Source organism: Mus pahari, chromosome 8 (genome assembly GCF_900095145.1).
Source record: "Mus pahari chromosome 8, PAHARI_EIJ_v1.1, whole genome shotgun sequence".
NCBI lineage: Eukaryota > Metazoa > Chordata > Mammalia > Rodentia > Muridae > Mus > Mus pahari.
In genome coordinates, this window is record NC_034597.1 from 2,027,216 (window position 1) to 2,052,224 (window position 25,009).

Sequence of the window (25,009 nt, forward strand, 5' to 3'; positions counted from 1 at the left end):
TGTGTGTGTGTGTGTGTGTGTGTGTGTGTGTGTGTGTGTGAGAGAGAGAGAGAGAGAGAGAGAGAGAGAGAGAGAGAGAGAGAGAGAGATGAATTTTTCTTTATGTATTTTGTTCCAAAAGGGAAGTGAGTTGACCCCACAACACATTTGTACTGGGGCAATGCTGGGGCCAGTCTGGAAACAACAAAAAAAATTTCAAAATGTCATATTCTTATTTCTTTTAAAGGGATACAATTATTTACAGAAATTAACTTAAGCTAAACAGTGTGGGTTGCAGTAAGAACATTCAGTAATTCACACATGGTGCTTTGTATTATAAGTCAATACCCTATCACCATGATTAAAGCTAACAGAAACAATTTGTTCAGATAAGTGGGATGATACTGCTATTGGAGTCTGAAACTCTATAGCCATGGTCTTCAGCCCTGCTGGACTCTCAATGCTTATTTGGTCATTTAAAAAATAATAATAAAATAACAATCTCCGTCTCCCAAATAACATAACATCTATCAACCACAAGAGACAGCCATTGGCAGCCACTGTCCAGTTCATCCGTCTTCTGGCCTTAACAACTTTGAAGATACTTTTATCTATTCAAGTCCATTTTTATAGAAAATAATGTAAATGCCCCCTTTAGAATTTTGAAATAAAATCTTTAGAGCACATAATCTACCAGTTCACATAAATTTCAGCTATGTTTAATACGTGTCCTATCAACTTGAGTGTTCTACTATACAGCTGTGCATCCTCCTGGGCTGCTGCCTACCTCCAGTGCTGTCAATGGCTTCAGAAACTACACCAAAGAGATATTTCTCCATGCATGTTAACTAACTCAGTGCATTTAAATTTATATTTGAATTCTGAGTTTTAGAACTCTGGTAGCCAAGCTTGAATACCTTTACATTTTAAGAATCAATTTCAAAGCCAAAACACTGATGTTGGATCCTCTTTTTACATCTGCCTAACGTGGGGAGAGGGAACGGAGGAATGGATGAAAGTTGAATGTCTCTATCCTTTGTCGAGTTTTCCATGTCATGTGTTTGGAGAAATTGGGGCCACTCTTTTGGTCATTTGGAATTTCTTAGCTTCCCCTTTGAGACATTCAGTCCCCATGAAAATTCCCAGATATCCTATTTACAAAGTTTTACTATAGTTATATACTGGAGCCAATACAAACCAAGATCAGAAAGTCACCATACTTACTTGGTATGACTTGGTGCCAAGTTACCTTGTCAATCAAGGCCAGCCAGGAGACCCAAAAGCTCTATTTCACCATGTACGACACAGGCAACATACTGTAACTTGCTTCTTATTGTTATCACCATAAAACCCAGCCTTCTCTATCACTTAAGCATTGAACTGAACTACAGGAATTTACATTTCTGTGAAAGAAGCTGGACTCTTGCTTCATAACCAGCCAGAATTTTAGTTTTACTAGATCAGAGGCTATCATAGTAAATCCCCCTTTCCTCTCTAGCATACTTTAAAACCATTTTGAACTCCATTGATCCCATTAAGTTTGATCTTTGGTATTTAGTAGCTAGAGAGAAATGTGTGTGCCTAAAGAAAAGACAGGTGGAAAGGGGAGGCACTTGACACACAACAGGATGTCCCTTTACTCAGAAGGAATAAATAAAATTAAATTGTGCTAAGAACTAAAGATATACCGGGTGCCTTAGTCTATACAGGACCCATATAACCCACAGGAAGTTGATCTACCCTGCCCTGTTGTGATTTAGGACTCCTCAGTTTAGTTACTGTTTTAGCAATTGCACAGTAATAATTTTACTACAAAGGGTAAATGTCTTGTAAACTAATGGGAAACATACTGTTTGGCACAGTTTATAATGTCAGGATTTATGGCTGTAACACTGAGGGTCTCTCTGACCTCGAAGATAACATAATGAAAGAGCAATGTGCTGCAAATGGCTCGTTGTGGTTTTTTATTAGATCCCATAATCACTCGTATTAATTTGTATGCACATAATAACCACTCACCTTCACAGTCTGTCCAGCTTCAGGACCATCCTAGAAAAAGAGGAAGAAAAAAGAAATGAAGTTGGGGTGAGAACTGAATGATGGTATTGCCTGCTTATTCAGAAATATTGCCCATTAATAATTTAGATCCAATTTCATTGTGTGTTAATTTGTAGTAGTCTCATGGGGACCATTCATTTCAAATGTGTGGGACCAGACAGGTCCCCATTTCTTTCTGAGTGAGGAGGTATGTAAAAAATGATATGAATTATCCAGCAGGCCACTCCCTTTTATGTTTCATGCTCTTTGGTTTCATCTATGGTTTTAATCACATTAAAAATAAGGCTGAAGATGTTTGGGGAGGCTAAGTACCATGGTTTGGTTATCTTTAAATCAGAAGTTATTTAATTAGAATCTGATTCAGTTTTTCCTCAAGACATCCTTTAAGCAGGAAGATGAAGTTCAGACGAAACAGTCCTTTCACGTTCTCCTGACCTTGAGCCAGAAAAGTAAAGTGACGTTGTGGGGAGACCCCCTTGCATGGACCCATTCCTCCTCCTAGCTTCTCACATTAAAACAGGATCATTGTCAATTGTCTGTGTCACTACAGAAAATAAGCACACAGGCTCAGTCTCCAAGAAGAGTACAACTGAAATCCGGTGTTGTAGAGAGAAGGCAACAAACTTCTTTGCAACACACAGTTTCAGAATAGAATTACTGCTCAGTGGTTTTGGCTAAATACATCTCGCTATGAGCATGACCAGAGGGAAGGATTCATGCCCTGTTAGGACATGGGTTAAGCACACATCTGACATGTACATCAAACCTTTTCAAACTTGAACCATAAATCATTAGTGGCTTCTAAAAGCAATCTCATAGTCCCCAACTAATACTTAAGAAGATAACATGATAGGACCCAAGCTAGATAGTGGAGGATTAGTTAAGATTACTTTGTAAACCCTAGTTCTTTATCCTTGAAGGGGCATGTGTATGAGGGGGAAAGGGTACACAGGATCTTGACATACATATGTTAATGTGAAGTAGTTTTCAAACAGTGTCACAAGACTAATGAACAATACAGTCAGGATGGTTAAAGGTGACCCCAAGAAACTAAACAGCAAGATGTCTGTTTATGCCTTCTTCACACAGACATGCAGGAAAGAACATAAAAAGAAAAACCCAGAGGTTCTAGTCAACTTTGTGGAGTTTTCCAAGAAGTGCTCTGAGAAGCGGAAAGCCATGTCTAGCAAAGAGAAATCAAAGTTTGAAGAAATGGCAAAGGAAGATAAAGTACACTATGATCGGGAGGTGAAAGATTATGGATCAGCTAATGGAAGCAAAAAGAAGGAGGACCCAAATGGCCCCAAAAGACCTCCATCTGCATTTTTCTTATTCTGCTCAAAATTCTGCTCCAAGATCAAATCCACAAAAACTGGCATCACCATTGGAGATGTGGCAAAAAAGCTGGGTGAGATATGGAAAAACTTAAGAGACAGTGAAAAGCAGCGTTACCTCACCAAGACAGCAAAGCTGAAGGTGAAGAATGAGAAGGATGTTGCTGACTATAAGTCTAAAGGGAAGGATCCTGCTAAAGTTGCTTGGAAAAATGTGGAAGAAAAGGAGCCACATGAACAGAATTCCAACTCTAACAAAAAAAAAATAACAGGAAGCAACAATTATTTTTCCTTAGTATCTCTTAGTATCAATGGACCCAATGAAAAGACAGACAAATAAACTGGCTATGTAAACAGGACCCAACATTTTGCTGCATACAGGAAACTCACCTCAGGGACAAAGACAGACACTACTTCAGAGTAAAAGGCTTGAAAACAATTTTCCAAGCAAATGGTCCNAAGAAACAAGCTGGAGTAGCCATTCTAATATCAAATAAAATTCAATGTCAACCTACAGTTATCTAAAAGGACAAGGAGGGACACTTCATACTCAACAAAGGTAAAATCTACCAAGATGAGTTCTCAATTCTGAACATTTATGCACCAAATGCAAGTGCATCCACATTCATTAAGGAAACTTTAGTAAAATTCAAAGAACACATTTCATTGCACACAATAATAGTGGAAGACATCAACACTCCAGTCTCATCAAGGGAGAAATCATGGAAACAGAAACTAAACAGAATCACAGTGAAGCTAACAGAAGTTGTGAAACAAATGGATTTAACAGATATCTACGGAATATTTTATCCTAAAACAAAAGGATATACTTTCTTCTCAGCATCTAATGCTATCTTCTTTAAAATTGACATATAATCGATCACAAAACAGGCCTCAACAGATGCAAAAATATTGAAATTATCCCATGCATCCTATCAGATCACCAAGGACTAAGGCTGATCGTCAATAACAACATAAATAATAGAAAGGCCACATACACATTCTACTCAATGATAGCTAAGTCAAGGAAGAAATAAAGACAGAAATTAAAGACTTTTTAGAGTTTAATGAAAATGAAGCCACAACATACCAAAACTAATGGGACACAATGAAAGCAGTCTTAAGAGGAAAACCCATAGTTCCCAGTGCTGCCAAAAAGAAACTAGAGAGAGCATACACTAGCAGCTTGACAGAACACATAAAAGCTCTANAACAAAAGGAAGCAAATTCACCCAAGAGGAGTAGATGGCAGGAAATGATTAAACTCGGGGCCTGGAATCAAAGAAGTGGAAATTAAATGAACTATAGAAAGAATCAACCAAACCAGGAGCTTGTTCTTTGAGAAAATCAACAAAATAGATAAACCCTTCCAGAATAACTAGAGGGCACAGGGACAGTATCCTAATTAACAAAATAAGAAATAAAAAGGTAGACATAACAACAGACCCTGAGGAAATCCAAAAAGTCATCAGATCCTACTACAAAAGCCTATACTCAACAAAACTGGAAAACCTGGACGAAATGGAAAATTTTCTAGACAGATACCAGGTACCAAAGTTAAATCAGGATCAGATTAATGATCTAAACAGTCCTATATCACCTAAAGAAATAGAAGCAGTCATTAATTGTCTCCCAACCAAAAAAAGTCCAGGATCAGATGGGTTTAGTGCAGAGTTCTGTCAGACCTTCAAAGAAGACCTAATTCTAATACTCCTGAAACTATTCCACAAAATAGAAACAGAAGGTACTATATCCAATTTGTTCTATGAATTCACAATTACTCTGATACCTAAACCACACAAAGACCCAACAAAGAAAGAGAACTTCAGGCCAATTTCACTTATGAATATTGATGCAAAAATACTCAATAAAATTCTTGCAAACCGAATCCAAGAACACATCAAAATGATCATCCATCATGATCAAGTAGGCTTCATCCCAGCGATGCAGGAATGGTTCGATATATGGAAATCCATCACGGTAACCCACTATATAAACAAACTCAAAGCAAAAAAACCACATGATCATCTCATTAGATGCTGAGAAAGCATTTGACAAAATCCAACCCAACCATCCATGATAAAAAGTCTTGGAAAGATCAGGAATACAAGGCTCATACCTAAACATAATAAAAGCAATATATAGCAAACCAGTAGCCAAAATCAATCTAAATGGAGAGAAACTTGAAGCAATCCCACTAAAATCAGGGACTAGACAAAGCCACCTACTCTCTCTCTCTCTCTCTCTCTCTCTCTCTCTCTCTCTCTCTCTCTCTACCTATTCAATACAGTACCTGAAGTCTGAGTCAGAACAATTAGATAATAAAGAAGATCAAATAAAAAAATGGATACAAGTTGGAAAGGAAGAATGCAAAATATCACTATTTGCAGCTAATATGATAGTATACATGAGTAACTCCAAAAATCCACCAGAGATCTCCTAAACCTGATAAACAACTGCAGCGAAGTAGCTGGATATAAAATTAATTCAAACATATCAGTGGCCTTTCTCTACACAAAGGATAAACAGGCTGAGAAAGAAGCTAGGGAAACAACACTATTCACAATAGTCACAAACAATATAAAACCATGGTGTGATTCTAACTAAGAAAGTGAAAGATCTGTATGATAAGAACTTCATGTCTCTGAAGAAAGAAATTGAAAAAGATCTCAGGAGATGGCAAGATACCCCATACTCATGGATTGGCAGGATTAATACAGTAAAAATGGCTATCTTGCCAAAAGCAATCTAGAGATTCAATGCGATTCCTATCAAAATTCCAACTCAATTCTTCACAGAGTTAGAAAGGGCAATTTGCAAATTCACCTGGAATAACAAAATACCTAGGATAGCAAAAACTATTCTCAACAATAAAAGAACCTCTCTTGGAATGACCATCCCTGACCTCAAGCTGTACTACAGAGCAATTGTGATAAAAAAACTTCATGGTACTGGTACAGTGTCAGACAGGTAGATCAATGAAATAGAATTGAAGACCCAGAAATGAACCCACACACCTATGGTCACTTGATCTTTGATAAAGCAGCTAAAACCATGCAGTGGAAGAAAGACAGCATTTTCAACAAATGGTGCTGGCTCAACTGGCAGTTAGCATGTAGTAGAATGCAAATTGATCCATTGATTATCTCTTTATACAAAGCTCAAGCCTAAGTGGATCAAGGAATTCCACATAAAACCAGAGACACTGAAACGTATAGAGGAGAAAATGTGGAAGGGCCTTGAACATATGGGCACAGGGTAAATATTCACAAACAGAACACCAATGGCTTGTACTGTATGATTAAGAATTGATAAATGGGAACTCATAAAACTGCAAAGCTTCTGTAAGGCAAGGACACTATCAATAAGACCAAAAGGCAACCAACACATTGGGAAAAGACATTAAACACTCCTAAATCTGATAGAGGTCTAATATCCAATATGTACAAAGAACTCAAGAAGTTGGACTCCAGAAAACCAAATACATGTATTAAAAGATAGGGCTCAGAGCTAAAAGAAGAATTCTCAACTGCAGAGTACTCAATGGCTGAGAAGCACCTAAAAAAATGTTCAACATCCTTAGTCATCAGGGAAATACAAATCAAAACAACCCTGAGATTCCACCTCACACCAGTCAGAATGGCTAAGATCAATAACTCAGGTGACAGCAGATGCTGGTGAAGATGTGGAGAAAGAAGAACACTCCTTTGTTATTGGTGGGATTGCAAGCTGTTACAACCATTCTGGAAATCAGTTTGGTGATTCCTCAGAAAATTGGACATAGTACTACCTGAGGAGCCACCAATACCACCCCTGGGCATATACCCAGAAATGTTCCTTCCAACATGTAATAAGGACACCTGCTCTACTATATTCATAGCAGCCGTTTTTATAATAGCCTGAAGCTGGAAAGAACCTAAATGTCCCTCAACAGAGGAATGGATGCAGAAAATGTGCTATACTTATACAATGGAGTACTATGCAGCTATTAAATGAATTTATGAAATTATTAGGTAAATGGATGGATCTGGAGGATATCATTCTGAGTGAGGTAACCCAAGAACAAAAGGACACACATGATATGTACTCACTGATAAGTAGATATAGCCCAGAAACTGGGAATACCCAAGATACAGTTCGCAAACACATGAAATTCAAGGAGGAAGACCAAAGTGTGGATACTTCGATCCTTCTTAGAAGAGGGAACAAAATACCCATCAAAGTAGTTACAGAGACAAAGTTTGAAGCAGATACTTAAGGAATGACCATCCACATACTGCCCTACCTGTGGATCCATGCTATAAACAGCCACCAAAACCAAACACTATTGTGGATGTCAACAAGAGCTTTCTGATAGGAGCCTGATATAGCTGTCTCCTGAGAGGCTCTGCCAGTTCCTGACAAATTTAGAAGTGGATGCTCACAGTCATCCATTGGACAGATCATAGGGTCCCCAATGAAGGTGCTAGAGAAAGGACCCAAGGAGCTGAAGGGTTTTGTAGCCCCATAGGAAGAACAACAATATGAACTAACCAGTACGTCCAGCATCCCCTGGGACTAAACCATCAATCAAAGAAAACACATGGTGAGACTCATTGCTCTAGCTGCATCTGTAGCAGAGGATGGTCTAGTCAGTCATCAATGAGAAGAAAGTCTCTTGGTCCTGTGCCAGGGCCAGGAAGTGGGAGTGGGTTGGTTGGTGAGCAGGGGGGGCAGGGAAAGGATAGGAGGAAAGGGGATAATATTTGAAATGTAAATAAAGAAATATCTAATAAAAAATAAATAAAAGTTTCACTTCAGTTCTTATGGAAAATTGCTCCAATTCTACCCATAGTTAGGCATCATATTTATGGAATTATTTTTTGATAACCAACATTGGCATTTCCTGGTACATATTCTCATTCATTTTCTTTACCTGGTCTACTTGGAAACAGTTTGTCACTGTTTTATAAAGTATCTTATAAACTCACCCCAAGCTGAAGTACTGTCTCAAATTGTATTTCTAGGGATGCTTAGTTACTCTCCATAAAGACAAGTCAGAATTTGTGTTTTCAGAAAGAGATGAAGATCTTTTGTCAAAGCCTTCAATATATTGGCTTCTATTCCTGTTGTCTTTGGATGTCTATGTTATCCAAGGAAAGTGTGTAAGGATGGTGTGGTGATTAATAATTTGTTGTCAGGTTGACTCAAGTTGTGTTTTTGAACAAATCTCTAGATATTACCAGGGAGATTATAGATTAGACTAATTGAGGAGGAAAGATCAATGCTAAAAATGGACCTCAGCATTTCCTGGGCCAGTGTCCTGGTGCTAAAAGAAAAGAAGAAACCTCTTCCTTCTGGGCTTCCTGACTGTGAATGCAATGTGACCAGCAACTAGAGGGGATAACTGATGTAGATACTGGACATGCTGGTGAGTGTGAAGAGCTGAGGATACAATTCCCATGTGCGGGAGCCACTGATTTCCTACCAGTGGAAAAGTGAAGTTAGTGTGCATCTAAGCACAAGGGCCCTTACACATGTGCTACTGTCCCCACCCCTATCCATAGGGATCTGAAGGGGTTCATGGGGCCATTGACAATGTACTGAGCTCCCAACTGATGACACACATCATGGACAGGCTTCTCGCAACCTGAAGAGTCTGGTCGAAGTTCTGCTGTCTTCATTTTGTAGTAGGCTATATGCAGTAAACTCACTGTAGCAACCTCCGACCTATCAATGCAGTTTGTATCACATCTGGAGAAAAGTAAGCACCATGAAGAGGAGGCTCACATTAGCTGTCAGATCACTGCTCTCCTAGGAACCACAGCAGGGCTGAGCCTGTGCATGCTCAAAGAGTACTTACCACAAAGCAGAAAAAACAAAAACAAGAACAAACAACAAAACAAAATTCTCTCACTCTAGTTCTCATGTAGATTCCCAGTGCTGGTTAGTTTTTGTCAACTTGTCACAACCTAGAAACAACTGGGCAGCCAAAGTCTCAGTTGAGAAATTGCCCCCATCAGATTTGTCTGTGGGCATGGTCTGTAGGGGCATTCTCTAGTTTGCTAATTGATGAGAGAAGACCTGGCTTACTGTGAGCAGAGCTACCCCTGGGCAGGTGGTCATGGCTGTCTACCAAAGGTAGGTAACTGAATATGAGCCCAGAAGCAAGCCAGTAAGCAGTGCTTCCTGTGGTCTCTGCTTCAGTTCCTGTCTCCAGGTTGCTAACTTTTAATCTCCTGTCCTAGTTTTCTTCAATAATTGGCTTTAGTGTAGACAAGCAAGCCAAAGAAACCTCTTCTTCCTCCAAGTTGCCTTTGGTTTGTGTCTCATTACAACAGAGAAGCAAACAGATTCAATCCCCTTAAACTGTTTGTCTATAACTCCCACCTGCTTTGTAAAGAGCATTGCAGACATTCGCTATAAGGCCATTCCATAGTCCACTTTTGGGCCACAGACAGAAGAGCTGCCTTACATTAATAACATTTTTTTTCTGCTGTTATATAAATGCAGACCACAAAAAAACATTTCTCTGCTAAGATAGCTAGGATACAGAGAAGGACGATTAAAGATTTAACTTGAAATCAGCTTTGAGAAGGAAGGAAAGAAACAGTTGTGAACAATCAGTGAACTCACTTGCATGGAGAAGGTGATGGAGGTCCCCTGGAAGTGCTTCTCCACCACTGTCCCAACTCTCTGGGTCACTTGAAACAAATCAGCCACTTCATCAGGACGTAGGTCACGGAAGCGCTCCACTGGCCTCAGCGGGCACACGAGGACATCTGTGGTGGGGTATGTTAAGGAAAGTTTGGCTTGCTTTGAGTTGCATTCTTATGCAGTAGTTTATACATGAAGTCCCGAGTCCCATTGACTTGGGGCCTGGAATATTGCAGACTAAGAAATAAAGAAAGAAATACTCAGCAAACAAAAGCTTTAAAAGATTGTTAGTTTAGTTTGAGGAAGATGCCTTGACACACAGGAGAATTTAAGCAAAGAAATGATAATATGCAAAGTGATACCAGCACTTGCTGAGATAATTACTGCTGGAGGCAAGATCTATTCTGGGCCACCATCACCTGACCTCCCACTTCCCCAGCAGCTAAACACACTGCAGTGGACTAGCCGTTGGAATATCTTGGTGTTTTGCTCGTTAGAACATGATGATTACACTGTCAAGTTTCCTTTTAGAAAAAAATAATAGAAACATACAAAAAGTGTCCAATATTAGATGATTTAGGAGGGCTGAAGACATTAGGGGAAGATGCCTTGAACTTTGTGTATGACTAACAGATGTTCCACATGAGGGTTCCTACAAGTGGTTACTCATAACCCAAGATATTTCAAGTTAAATCTTTAAAGAAAGCAGGTGTTTCTTAAACACACACAGAAGTTGTAATGCATTCTACGAGTTAGACAAGGTAGCATGTTTACATTTCTGGTCTGAGAAAATACCAAGGTCTAGAGAAAAGGAGCTAAAATTTATTGGGGTTCTTTTGGTAGCAAACTTATAGTAACAATTACATGGATATTCTATGTCCTTTTTGTACTTGAATTTATGGTGTACATACATATGTATGAATTATATAGATAAATTGGTACTGTGTAAATATATACATATATGCTTTTGAACTTGTGGATGTTATATCTCAATAAACCATTGTGAGCTAAAAATATCCATTTAAAAATTTATGTAATACAACTAAGCTAAGAGGCATCATTTTAGCCTAGCCTTACTTAAACATTAGCCTACTGATGCGCAAAACTCATAAACTGTTGAAAAGCATATGCAATTGACTGAAGACTGTAATGTAAGTGAAAAACAGAAAGGCTAGACTGGAATGTTCTCTGACTGTTATAACTGAGAAATTAATGTTAATCCGCTAGACATGGAGATTATATATGTATATAAATATATAAATATATATATATATATATATATATATATATATATATATATATAATGTGTGTGTATGTATATATATATATGACATATATCATATATTACTCAGTTTCTAAATACTTTCTAGAGAAAATAAAACTGTTATTTTTTTTCTTTAAGTTTATTCTCCACCTCACCCCACCCCTTTATTTTTTCTTATTTTAAGAAAGCCTACTTCTGCCTGCAGCCAAGAAGCAAAGGGATCTAATAAAACCACAATCCAGCAATTGCGAGTCTCACCAGAATACAAAGCACTTTAACCCATCACACAGTTGGACTCAAGGCCTTAGGGAAGTGTGCAGAGCTCAGCTTGGCAGGCCTGATTTTTTTATGAGAAAGGGGTGAGGAGAGATAAACAGATGAATGTGGCTTATATTCCAGGAATTGACAACAACAGAAAACTAGGAGAGGAGGTATTTCTTTAATCTGAGTTCATTTTTCAAGAGGTGAATGGAGCCCTCACCCACCCACAGGGCATCTGATAGTAATAAAGATAATTATCCGCTAGCAGGGGAGTTTGATTATCATAGGTCAACAAAACACTTAGAAATAAAGAATTTGCTTTCTACTCTTAAGCAGATTGCCAAAATCTACCCCCCCACACACACCCCAAAGATGATTTCTGTTCATCAAGAGGGACCTTTGCCTATCTTTCTCCTCCCTATTTTTCCAGCGTAGTATTGAGTAGTATTTATTGAGAATTTGACACAATGCACCCTGATCACATTCATTTCACATTTATCCCAGATCTACCTTTTATCTCTCCCACCTTTGTGCCCCACCCCCAAAATATATCAAGTCCAATTTGTGTTGCCCATATACTCATTGGAGCATGGTCACACTTCCAGTGGCTAAACACCCAGTTATCCGGTAAAAAAAAACTGAGTCCTTTCCCATGACCCCATCAGAAGCCATCCATCAATTGTAAAGAGCTACACTTTAGCATCTCTCAAAGTTTTTAAGGACTCTCTTAAATAACATTCTGTTGAAACTGTTTCTTTCTGTTAGGGGCAGGGGAGAGTTTGTTGAAAAAAGCTTCAATATTTCTCACTTTCAAGAATGAGTCTAGAGTCATCAATACCTGCAACAGAAGCTTTCCTGACCATAACAGCAAGGTCATGGACTTCCATATGGTTTCCTGTGGACCACTGGACACCCATATTATCTCCATTTGCATCATAGACCATGGAGATCATGACTTCAGGTTGGAGTTCAGGCCATGGAGATCCACATATCCTCTGGTAGTACTATGGACCACAAATATCAACAGAATTTCAGGTGCTATCATAGACCACAGCCACCAACAAGGCCCCAAGCAGCATCTCAGATTATGGGCATTAACATGAGCTCAAATGGCAGCACAGACCACAGACATTAACAAGACAATAGCAGCAATGGTGGACATTCAAATGACCTCTGATAGCAACACAGTTCATGGGCAACAACACAGCCTATAGCAGCAGCCAGAACCCCAGAACATGTACAGCAATGTCACAATAGGTAGCATAGAGATTTTTTTGAGGAGGCCATATCTAGAAAATGAGCCATTCTCCTTCTCAGACATCCTGCTGTTGCTCACAAGTAAGACAATCATGGGGCTGTAACAAGTACATGTTTGTAATTCTCCAACATCACATCCATATACAAAGTGCTCTGAGCAGCCTTCGGACATTACCATGCCTCTTGAGAGAAGTTCATTGTCATATCCCAGATATGAACAAACCCCAAGGTGCAATTACCAGAGAAGCATCTGTTCTTCTTTCTGCTTTCTGTCTCAGGAACAAAGACTAGAACTCTTCTGGATTCTTTGCTATGAGAGAAGCAATCATTCTTCTTGCTGCTCTTCTCTGACTTTCTGTATCAGGAACCAAACTAGAACCATTCTGGATCCTTTGCTACCTTCTTCTCACTCTTCACCATTAAGGGCTTCACAGGTGGGCAGATCTGACTGAGCAGTGAGACCTTGGAGGTTCCAAGCTGTGGTTTCCACCACTGTACTGTTGACTGCTGACCTTCCCAGGTTGTTTATGAGTATTTTTCACTTCTCCTGATCAACCAGCTGAGGTTTTCCATATCTGCTTCCACACCTTCTCCCTGAGGTACAAGGGAGAAGTCTCCTTATAGTTTAAATTATACTCTACCGTAAGCCCATTTATCAAACAATAGCCAGATAACAACAATGCAGCTTCCAGCAATTGTGGGCCTTGTCTGCATGGATAAACCACCTAGAGAAAGACTAGAATCTCATGTATACAACTCCTCAAAGTGGAAACTAGAGAGACAGAGCTGTAATATCAGTAGCACACAAGAGTCTTCCTTGTCATTGCCATAAAACCACTATTTATCAACTTTGCTTTTCAAATGATAACAGATAACTTGATCCAATATTAAACAAGTGAAAAGATAGAGGGAATTTAATAAAAATTACTCCCAAAGTTTGTCTTTTGTATACCTAACCCCAGGTCATGTAGCATATACATTCATTACTTTTAAAAACTATTAATAGTAGTGATACATCATGAAAAAGATAAATAGGCTTATACCAATTTCATTTGGAGAAGACCCTTTGTCACTCCAGCTGTGCAACACCATTGTATGTTTGTGTGCATATGTGTATGTATTTTCTCTGTATCCATCATTTGCTAATGAGTCACCTTTTTGGCATAGATCATAATCACTTTGAGTATGCTGATACCAACTAATTGTTAACAACTTCAGCTAATTTACTGCATAATACTAGGGAACATACATGGCATCTCAGCTGACTGCTGACACCAATTTTCAAGTCCTATCACAGACTATCTAGTCCCCAGATAGCCATGAAGTGAGTTTAAATGCCCATAACAAATTTCAACTACTGCATGAAAGATGACCTGGGAAGAGCTTAGTGTCACATGATGTTCCAGGATTTTCCCTGTCCAATTACATTAGGGCAGCAGGAGGCCTGTGATTGGACAGGGAAAAGGGAGGCAGCACTAAGAGACAGCATCTCAGGAGAGAGGAGGAAGGCCAAGATGGTGATGGACATGAACCAGCGTGACTTTGACCAGCCACAGGTAGTTATGCTAGCATAAGTTTAGAATATATGGTATGAAGCTTTTAAATTATCAACAGGGTCTGGAATTATTGTATTGGCATCTTGTAAACTGAGAATTTATTGATACATAAATCTGATTGGTTAATTATAAGGTTCAAGAGTTTTGCTTTACTTGGTTACTACAATGTGGGACCACCGATGGTGGAGAGGGAACTAGCCACTCCAGGATCCAGTGAGCCAGAATCTGTGGGGGCTAGCTGGAGAGAGTTGCCAGTAGCATGAGTGCAGGAGCAGTCTGGCCTCACCAGGGAGTTGGCAAGTTGAGAGAAGCAGTAGCTCAAAGAGCTGGCAGGTTCATCTTTTAATATTTCCCACAATAGGTGGCAACCAATGTGGGGCACCACCTGTAGCTATCCAGTGGCCATGAAGAACTGGGCTTACCTGAAATGGGGGCTGGAAATGAAAAGGATGGGGTATGAGAGAAGAATGAAGCCCAGACAAGGTTCTGATCAAGGCTCCACTGTGTTTATCTAGGGCAAGCCCTCAGACCCCATCCTTTGTTTCAGCTGGATTATGTTGCAAAGCAAGCTCAGTGGGCAGTCTATTCTTCTAAGTTCCTATAGGAAATCACAGGTACAGCAAGGCAGATGACTCCAACTGGGTCATTAAGGTTCACTGTGGCAAGCACTGAAGGTCTATTCAGCCTGCTCAAGGCTGGGGAGGCCACAGCATGAGATGGATATATTTGTCACCATGACTCTCTATGTGGTTTTGGCTTTAAGTCTAACCTGCACTAATTGATGTCACTATTTCAATTGGAAGACGACTGGCATTGGTGCAAAGTTAGTCTTTTCGTTTTCCTTGATACTTCATCCTAAAGAAGATGCAGACTCTCTAAGGTCTCTTAAGGGTTAACTTACTTCACATTTTTTGGGGGGGGAAATCACAAGCCAACAAGAAAATGCAGAAAATAAGTGTTAATAAAAAGAGTGGAAAGAACACATTGAACTTGAGAATGGGCTTGAGAAGACACGCACATTGGGGCCATTATGATAATCAACTACTATCACCAGGGTCACTGAAGGTAATTTCTGGAAATTTGATAAAAATAAATGATTGCACTCATTCCTTCAATATCTTAGTAGGAATTCAAAATTAAGACAAGACAACATGAAACATTATTTACTATAATACCTGTTTTGTTGGATACTGGAGATAACTTACTAGGAAATACTATCGATTCATGCATGAAGTTTGGTTCAGATTCCCAGAAACTACATAAAATTGGATAAGATAGCATGAGTCTGTAAATTTAGCACTCCAGAGAGATGGGAAGCAGAGACAGGAGAATCCCTGGAACTTCAAAGTTCACCACGCATGATGTATTCACTGGTAGAATAGCAATAGACCCTTACTCAAATCAGGTGGAAGGTAAGGACCATTACCCAAAATTGTCTTTTTCCTTCAACATGGGTACCTGCACATACAGAGAAAGGGGGACGGGAGAAAAATCTAAAAGTAAAGTTAATTGACTTCTTCAAAGTCACAAAGTTACCTAGGAGCACACCATGCATTGAAATTCAGGATGTTCAGCTTTCCAGCCCAAACCTCTTTCCACTAAATGGGAAGGAACAAAATGCTACAACTCTACACCCTTTTCTGCTGCTAAACCTCAGCAGATATCAACAGCAGTGATTTCTTCTCAAAGCAGAGGTACAGAATCTTATTAGCAACATCCTGTAGCCAATTGCTACCAATTACTGTGGGCTCCAAGCATGAAAACTCCACACTATTTCTGAGACCTCTTCTGCTGTATCCAAAGCTACAAAAATCAGAGGTCTGTCTGGATTGAGAGTAAAGGAAAAAAATGCAAAGTGAGACTCTTGGTCCAGAGATATCAAATGATTGTTATGTTGCTACATTAGGAATAAATTCATTAAGTTTGAATTTTGCTCATCAAGGCTAATAACTGATGGATTTAAGAAACTTGTCCAAGTCATTTCTGTAACATATTTAAATATATAATCATGATAGAAAAATTGAAATATATTAACTGGGATAATTAAATGGGACAGCAAATATTCTTAGACGTGTTTAGGTCCAGCCCCATTTGTTTATTTTTTATTTGATCTGTTCAAGAGGTTAAAAATGTGAAAGTCAACAATTAAATCAAGTTACCATATCACTAGTGTTGATGAGGTTTATAAGCATGTATACAGATGAATCTGTAGCAAGGAGGTGTTACATAATATGATAAAAAGTTATTCTTTGGAGCCAATAAAAGAGTTAGTATTCATTTATACTATATACTGTGTTTTCATCCTGTAGAATGTGTTACTTATTCCCATCTTTGCATTTTTCCTCCTATCTTCACAGGTCTCTCTTCCTTTCTTCTTTCTTCCTTTCTTCCTTCCCCACCTTTTTCTTTCCCTCCATTCCATCCCGTTTGTCCTGGCTGGAACTGCAACTCAACACAAGCTAGAGTCATCAGAGAGGTAGAGACTCAGGTGAGGAAATGCCTCTATAAGATCCAGCTGTAAGGCATTTGTTCAATTAGCGAACAACTGGGGAGAGCCCAGCCCATTGTGGATGGTGCTGTCCCTATGCTGATAGTCCTGGACTCTGTAGGATATCAGGCTGAGCAAGCCATGTGAGGCAAGTCAATAAATAGCATCCTCCATGGCTTCTTCATCAGCTCCTGCCTCCAAGATTCAGCCCTGGTCGAGTTTCTGTCCTGATTTCCTTCAATTATGAACAGCAATATGGAAGTGTAAGCCAAATAAACCCTTTTCTCTCCAATTTTTTTTTGGACATGGTGTTTCATTGGATCAGTAGAAACCCTAACTAAAACATAATTTCTTCCCTCATCCATCTTCCCTCCCTCCCTTTCTACCTTTTGAGACTTTGATGGATATGAAAAACAGTTAAGATACATTTTCACTGACCTACATATCCAACCCTTTATAATTTTTATTTTATTTTAGCCTTTTTAAGTTACTTAAGTTGCTCTCAAACCTTTGTGGTTCTGTGGTTCTCCTGCCTCAGCCTCCTGAGTCATTGGGAATACAGGTGTTCGCCATTATGCAGAGTTTCTTGCAGAGGCATTAAATTAACCTTAATGGCACTTGAAAAAACAACACACCCTTTTAAAGAGAAGAATCAAAACACTTGGTTTAAGTAGCACACTTACAGAGCTTTGAAACAAAGTGGATAATATGCTCTTGGCAATCCAGGTACTTCAGTGAATTTTCATATTGGAAAGTAAAACTGGTAACTTCAAATTTAATAAATATGATTACATGCTGAAATGAAGGAGTGCAGCATGTTGATGACTTCGACCACAACTTTATTGAACACTATCATAAGCATTACAGTAACTCAATGAAGAATTAACAGCACACTCAATGGCAGTAGACATAAATGGTTGACATGTAACTTAGAGCAAATGGATGTGTAGAATGTGATCAATTGAGGAGATTGTGATTAAGGTCATGATATACTGCTGTGCACACATCAGGGTAAGTCATTCACAAGTATCTATTATCTCATCTTCTGTCCTGGGACAAAGATAAAATGAGGCCATAGTTCTGTGGACAATGTGAAGATATCCTTGTCTAATTAGTGTGCTTTGTGTCAGCCTCAAACTTCCACATGGCTCTGAAGGCTCAAAAGTGAGAATGACATCCACAGAGAAACTAAGGGAACTTTAAATAAAATAGAAATGGCAGGGGAAAGTGTACATATATTACATTCTGGTGTAGTATTTGGCTTAAATTTCACATATTATCTATGAATTTTCAACAGAAAGGAATCTTATATTGATTGATGTGCTAGTATCACATTGGGGAAATATGTGTACATTAAACTGCTCAGCTGTGAGAAAGCAAACAACATCCGAAGTATGTGCACTGTGTGTTATGTCCTAGGGACAGTCAGTGATAGAGGTAGGTACTATGACAACCACTTTTCTGTTTTCAGGTTTGGAAGTTGAAGCCCCAGGAGTTCTAATGAATGTTCAAGATATTAAGTGAAAAGCATGGCAGGGGCCATGAAGCACAGTTACTTACTGCATCTCCATGCTTCCAACAGTGAGCAGGTCTCCATGCACACACTGCACTCTGACTACAGTGTTATGGGGAAATGTTAGTTCCACAATACTTTTCTTGATATAAATTTCTTGCAGTCCAGTAACACTGTTAAACACTAGTTCTAATACAATATAGCCCTCCTCAACCTCATCAGGATAGTTAATTGTGTTCTTCCAAAAAAAATTAGACTAAGTAGTATTTCTCAAATTTGCATAATTATAAAATTAAAATTATTATTTTTACTAATTTTGTGTGTATGTATGTGTATGCTGTGGATATACAGGTGCATTGGTACCACTGTACATGTGGAGGTCAGAGAAAAATGTCAGAGTCAGTTCTTTCTAAAGATAAGTCTCAAGAGAAGATAGGCTATTGGGCAGTTGCTTCTATCTACAAAGTTACTTGCCTCTCTTAAACCTATTGTTTCATAAATGACTTAAGGAACCCTCTATAGGACAAACGTTCTAAAGGATATGCTTTAGATTACACTGGGCATGGTGGCTCATGCTTATAATCCCAGCACACAGGAGGTTAAGACAGGAGATCTAGAACAAAAAACTGTATGGTCATATAGGTGTTATAATAGTCAATAAGAATCTTGGACAATTTGTAAGTTGCCGATTTGTCATTTCAACTATGTCCTTTGCCTTACAGAAGCTTCCTAGTTTCATGCAGTCCCATTTATCAATTGTTGATCTTAGAGCATGAGCCTTTGGAGTTCTGTTTAGGATATTTCCCCTTGTGCCAATGAGTTCAAGGATCTTTCCCAATTTCTCTTCTATTAGATTCATTGTATCTGGTTTTATGTTGAGGTCCATGATTCACTTGGATTTGAGCTTTGTACAAAGTGACAAATATGGGTCTATTTTTATTCTTCTACATACAGACAGCCAGTTAAACGAGCACCATTTATTGAAGATGCTTTCTTTTTTGCCATTATATATTTTTGGCATCTTTGTCAAAGATCAAGTGACCGTAAGTGTGTGGTTTTATATCTGGGTCTTCAATTCTATTCCATTGATTGACTTGTCTGTCTCTATGCAGGGTTTTTATATTATTATTATGATTATTATTACTGTTGCTCTGTAGTAAAGTTTGAGGTCAGGAATGGTGATTCTGCCAGCTGTTCTGTTATCGTTAAGAATTGATTTCGCTATTCTGGGTTTTTTGCCTTTCCAGATGAATTTGAGAATTGTTCTTTCCATGTCTTTGAAGAATTGTGTTGAGATTTTGATGAGGATTGCACTGAATCTGTAGATTGCCTTAGGTAGGATAGCCATTTTTACTATGATAACTCTGCCACTCCATGAGCATGGGAGATCTCTCCTAATGAGAGATAATGAGGGCTAATATCCAGAATATTAAAAGAACACAAGAAATTAATCACCTAAAAACCAAACAACCCATTCAAAAAATGGGGTATAAAACCAAACCAAGAATTCACAACTGAAGAATCTGGAATGAGTGAGAAGCACCTAAAGAAATGTTCAAAGTCCTTAGTGATCAGAGAAATGCAAATCAAACGACCCTGACATTCCACCTTACACCAATCAGAATGGGTAAAATCAAAACCTCAAGTAAAAACACATGTTGGAGAGGAACACATGTGGATAAAGAGGAACACTCCTGCATTTCTGGTGAGATTTCAAACTGGTACAACCACTCTGGATCAATTTGGAGGTTCCTCAGAAAATTGGAAATAGATCTACCTGAAGACCCTGCTATACCACTCTTGGGAATATACCCGAAAAATGCCACAGGGGCACCTGTTCTACTATGTTCATGGCAGCCTTTTTTTGTGATAGACAGAAGCTGAAAACAACCTAGATGTCCAATGATACAGAAAATATGGTTCATTTACACAATGGAAAACTACTCAGGTATTAAGAACAAGGCCATCCTGAGTTTTGCAGGCAAGTGGATGGAAATAGAAAATATCATCCTGAGTAAGGTTACTCAGACCCAAAAGGTTGTGTGCATGGTATGCACTCAATAATAAGTGGTTTTTAGCCACAAAAAGAAAGAAAGAAAGAAAGAAAGAAAGACTACCAGAATATCCAAGATACAGTTGACAGAACTCAAAAAGTTCAAGAAGATGAAGTGCCCAAGTGAGGATGCCTCAGTCCCACTTGGGAGAGAGAAGAAAGTAATCACAAGTGGGGAGGGAGGGAGAGACATGGAAGAGAAAGTAGATGTGGTGGGGAAGTGGTAGGGAGAGGGGAACCTGATCTGGCATTGGGTGAGGGAAAAGGATTGAAGCCCTGAGGGCCAGCAGAAAGAATGGCAACAGGCAACCTCAGGAGATAGGAAGTTGGTAGGACCCTCCAGAATGCACTAGAGAGCTGGGAGGTGAGAGACTCTCAGGACTCAAAGGGAGGGATCTTAAAGGAAATTCCAGACAGTGGGGAGAGGGAATTTATAGAACCCACCTCCAACAGGGAGACAGGACATCAAGTGAGGGATGGGGTTGCCATCCCACAGTCACATCTCTGACTCATAATTGTTCCTGTCTGAAAGAATTACAGGGATGGAAATGGAGAGGAGCCTGAGGAACAGAAGGTCCAGTGACAGGCCCAAAGTGTGATTCAGCTCAAGGGGAGGTCCCAAGGCCTGACACTATTACTGAGGCTATGGAGCCCTCACAAAAAAGGACCTATCATGACTGCCCTTGGAAAGATTCAACAAGCAGCTGAAAGAGTCAGATACAGATATTTGCACCCAACCAATGGACATATGCAGCTGACCCCTGTTGATGAATTAGGAAAGGCTGGAAGAAGCTGAGGAGAAGGTTGATTCTGCAGGAGGACAGCAGTCTCAATTAATTTGGCACCCCTGAGATCTGTCAAACATTGGACCACCAAACCCCTGAGAGGTTCTGCCAGAGCTGAATCAATACAGATGTGGATGTACACAGCCAAACATTGGACTGAGCATGGGGACCCCAGTGGGATGTAGGAGCTGAAGGGGTTTGCATAGGACGAAAAACAATATCAACCAACCAGACCCCCCTAAGCTCTCAGGTACTAAATTACAATCCAAAGAGTACACGGGGGTACCCATGGCTCCAGCTGGATATGTAGCAGAGGATTGCCTTATCTGGCATCACTAGAATGGGTGTCCCTTGGTCCTATGGAGGCTGATGACCCAGGATAGGGAAACAGTAGGCTGCTGAGGCAGGAGTGGGTAGGCAGGTGGAGGAACACCCTCATAGAGGCAGGGGGAGGGAGGAGGGGACAATGGGCTTATTCAGGTGAAACTGGGAAGGGGGATAACATCTGAAATGTAAATAAATAACCAATAAAAAATGAAAAAAACAAACAAAACAAACAAACAAAAAACCGGGGCAGTGGTGATGGCACACACCTCTAATCCCAGCATTTGGGAGGCAGAAGCAGGCAGATTTCTGAGTTTGAGGCCAGCCTGGTCTACAGAGTGAGTTCCAGGACACCCAGGGCTACACAGAGAAACCCTGTCTCGGAAAAACAACAACAACAACAACAACAACAACAACAAAATAACATAATAAGATTCTGCCTTGGAGCTGGCACTTGAGTAACAACCTAGGACTGTAGTTCTACATGTCAAATGCAAAAATGATACACATCACTTCCAGGCTAGAGTCCCAACTGCTAGTCTGAAGGCTCGATAACTTTCCTTCCTCCTTTTTTTCTTTCCTCATCATGCTGTACCATCATGTACTGCCTTGGAAATCTGAGGTCTGGATTACCCATCAATGGGCAGCATTTATTTTTTACCACAATGCCTAGATTAAGTTTATTGCTAAATAACTTTGTTTCTTTTGCTAGCTCCATCCAACTTGTAGGAGCTGTTTAGAGCATTGTGGTAAAGGGGTTTCCAGGCCCTGCCAGGGAAACATATATTAGTTTTGACTGCAATGAAGGAGACAAGAAAATTAATGTGCCTGATGACATTGTTGCTCCCTCCATGGGGCTGCAAACCCCCTCAGCACCTTCAGTCCCTTCTCCAAGTCCATCAGGGACCCACAAGCTCAGTCCAATTGTTGGATGAGAGCTTCCTCCTCTGTATATCAGGCTCTGGCAGAGACTCCCAGGAGATGGCCATATAAGGCTTTTATCAGCAAGCACTTCCCGAACCCATTGGGCAGACCACATATGTAGCAGAGGATGGCCTTGTTGGACATCAGTGGGAGGAAAGACCCTTGGGTCTGAGGGTATTCGATGCCCCAGTATAGGGAAATGCCACAGTGGGAGGACAGGAGAGGGTGGAGGGGAGCATGCTCATAAAGGTGGGGAGGGGGGATGGGATAGGGGGTTTCCAAAGGGGAGACCTGGAAAGGGGAAAGTATTAAAAATGTAAATAAAGAAAATATCCAATAAAAATAGAATATTAGTGTGAATACCAAGAATATGACATTATTCTATGATAAAGCAATAAAAATATTTTCTCAAGGACTCCCTTTCCCCCTTTTTTAATGATATAGAAGTCATTTCTGGGTCTTACAATGTCTCTGAGTAACCATTATGAAAATCTATTATTATTGTTATTGTACTAAGTATAGACAAAAATATCTCTGGTTTAGATGATTCTGTTTAGGAGAATGTTGGAAGGGAAGATGAACTGTCATTCAAATGTGTCTATCCATCAAATATAAAGACAAAAATGGGACACACCAAATATGAAAATGTTATAAAAATGCTCTCAGAAGCTAAGAGTTGGAGAATGTTGGGATTGAAGAAATATCATATACCTTACAGCGGAAAGTTTTAAGACTCATCACTAATAAAAAAATTTTAATAACCACAGCAAGTATTTAGTGTAAAAACCATTTCCAAAATGCTATAAATAAGTCTTACATATAACATGGATCAGAGAGTAATACTAAGAATTTGTAATTTACTGGTGAGCTTCTAAAAATAAAACACGTAACAAATTGTCAGTAACCAGACATGTATATATATACTGTCACACCAGCACCACACATGTGAAGAAAGAGACCCTGGGCAGCTAAGCTCAGAGCCTGTCAGAGTGAAGTGAGACCCCCAACTCCAGGGATTGTCATAGTTCTTCATTCCATTCAGAGAAATAAATGGATTTGTACTTTAGGATTTTTTTTCCATTCAGTTCAAGAGCTCCTTTGTGAGACTCCAAGGCCTGACCCTGTTACTGATGCTATGATGTGCTTATAGACAAGAGCCTAGCCTAGCTGGCCTCTGGGAGGCCCAACAAGCAGCTGACTGAGGCAGATGCAGATACTTACACCCATCCCTTGGACTGAAGTCGGGGACCCTTGTGGTTGAATTAGGGAAAGGATGTAAGAAGCTGAGGAAGAAGGGAACCCCATAGAAAGACCAGCAGTCTCAACTAATCTGGACTGCCGAGATCTCTCAGACACTGAGCCACCAACCAGGCAGCATATAGGAGCTGGTCTGAGGCCCCTGACACATACACAGCAGAGGAATGCTTGGTCTGCCTCAGTGAGAGTAGAGGAGCCTAACCCTGGAGAGACTTGAGGCCCCAGGGAGTGGGGAGGCCTGGCAGGGAGTAAGGTATGTGTGTGGGGGGCAGGGGGTGTAAGGACATCCTCTTGACAGGGCAGAAGAGGAACTAGATGAGGAATTGTGGGAGGGAGGACCATGAGGGGGTACTGTTAAAAAATAGTAATTTTTTAAAAAGTCCCCCTCCTCCCCCCAAAGAGCCCCTTTGCATTAGATCTTCAGTAATGTTGGCCAAAGCAACCTAGGGTCCCCATCCTCCATACTGTCTAAAGGATATGAGCTGACAGAAATTAACATGGAAGGAGAAATGGGGAAATGAGAGGACACAATGTAAGAAGATAAAAGATGGAGACAGGGGTGGCAGTCACAGATGTCCTGAAACTGGGGAAATACCCCAAATAAAGACAGACTCAACTAGCATTTTTGTTCCATACACTTAATGAAAGGTTTCAGGCATAATTTACTGGAAGAATAAATACAGCCTTTTCATAGCTCACTCTTGGAAAGAAAGATTTTTAAATGAGCATTTTAATTTTTTGTTGTGTGTATGTGTGCAATGTGTATGTGTATGTACATGTGTACATGTAATGTAAGTGCAGATGTGTTCAAAGCATGGCACATGTGACATTCAGAGGAATATCTCTGTTGTGAGTCCTTTCCTTCCACCTTCTTTGAGGCAGGGTCTGGTATTCTCTCCATTACATAAACCAGGTTATCCGGCCCAGGACCTTGGGGGATTCCCCTGGCTCTGCCTTCCATGTTGCTGAAGGTATTCTGGATATACAGTGTTGGGGCCTGGAAGCCAGAATCTTGTCCCAGGGCCATTATCTAACACTCTTTTGCTTCTTCCACTATCTTGTATCCATTCTGTAATTGACTCCCAGACATTTCACAATGAGGACATTCCTTTCCTTTTATAATGAGGGCACTCTTTTCTGGACCTTTTTACAATGGAGACATTCCTTTGACCTTAATGTGTGGGCTAGCACTATCATTTTGGTCTGTTTACCTGAGCAAATTCTGCTTGTGGTTTGCAGCTTTAAAAAACCCCCCATTTCCCTTGAATAAACAAGGCTTGAACTGAATTTTTATCTTTCCTCCTTCCTTTGCATTTTCTG

General features: G+C 39.8%; 1 protein-coding gene and 1 pseudogene across 4 annotated transcripts in view; one reads left to right on the forward strand and one right to left on the reverse strand.

The window, feature by feature from the left end:
• The window catches only part of LOC110325272, a 4,743-nt pseudogene extending 1,122 nt beyond the window's left edge, over positions 1 to 3,621 (forward strand).
• Fhit (fragile histidine triad diadenosine triphosphatase) overlaps positions 1 to 25,009 on the reverse strand; it is a 1,532,796-nt gene that overhangs the window by 302,081 nt on the left and 1,205,706 nt on the right. For all 4 annotated transcript variants that reach the window (XM_021203702.1, XM_021203701.2, XM_029541579.1 and 1 more), the window contains 2 exons: positions 9,987 to 10,132; positions 1,999 to 2,028 (listed from right to left, as the gene is read on the reverse strand). In XM_021203702.1, the coding sequence (XP_021059361.1) occupies positions 1,999 to 2,028; positions 9,987 to 10,132 (176 nt within the window). The remainder of the gene's footprint in view (positions 1 to 1,998; positions 2,029 to 9,986; positions 10,133 to 25,009) is intronic.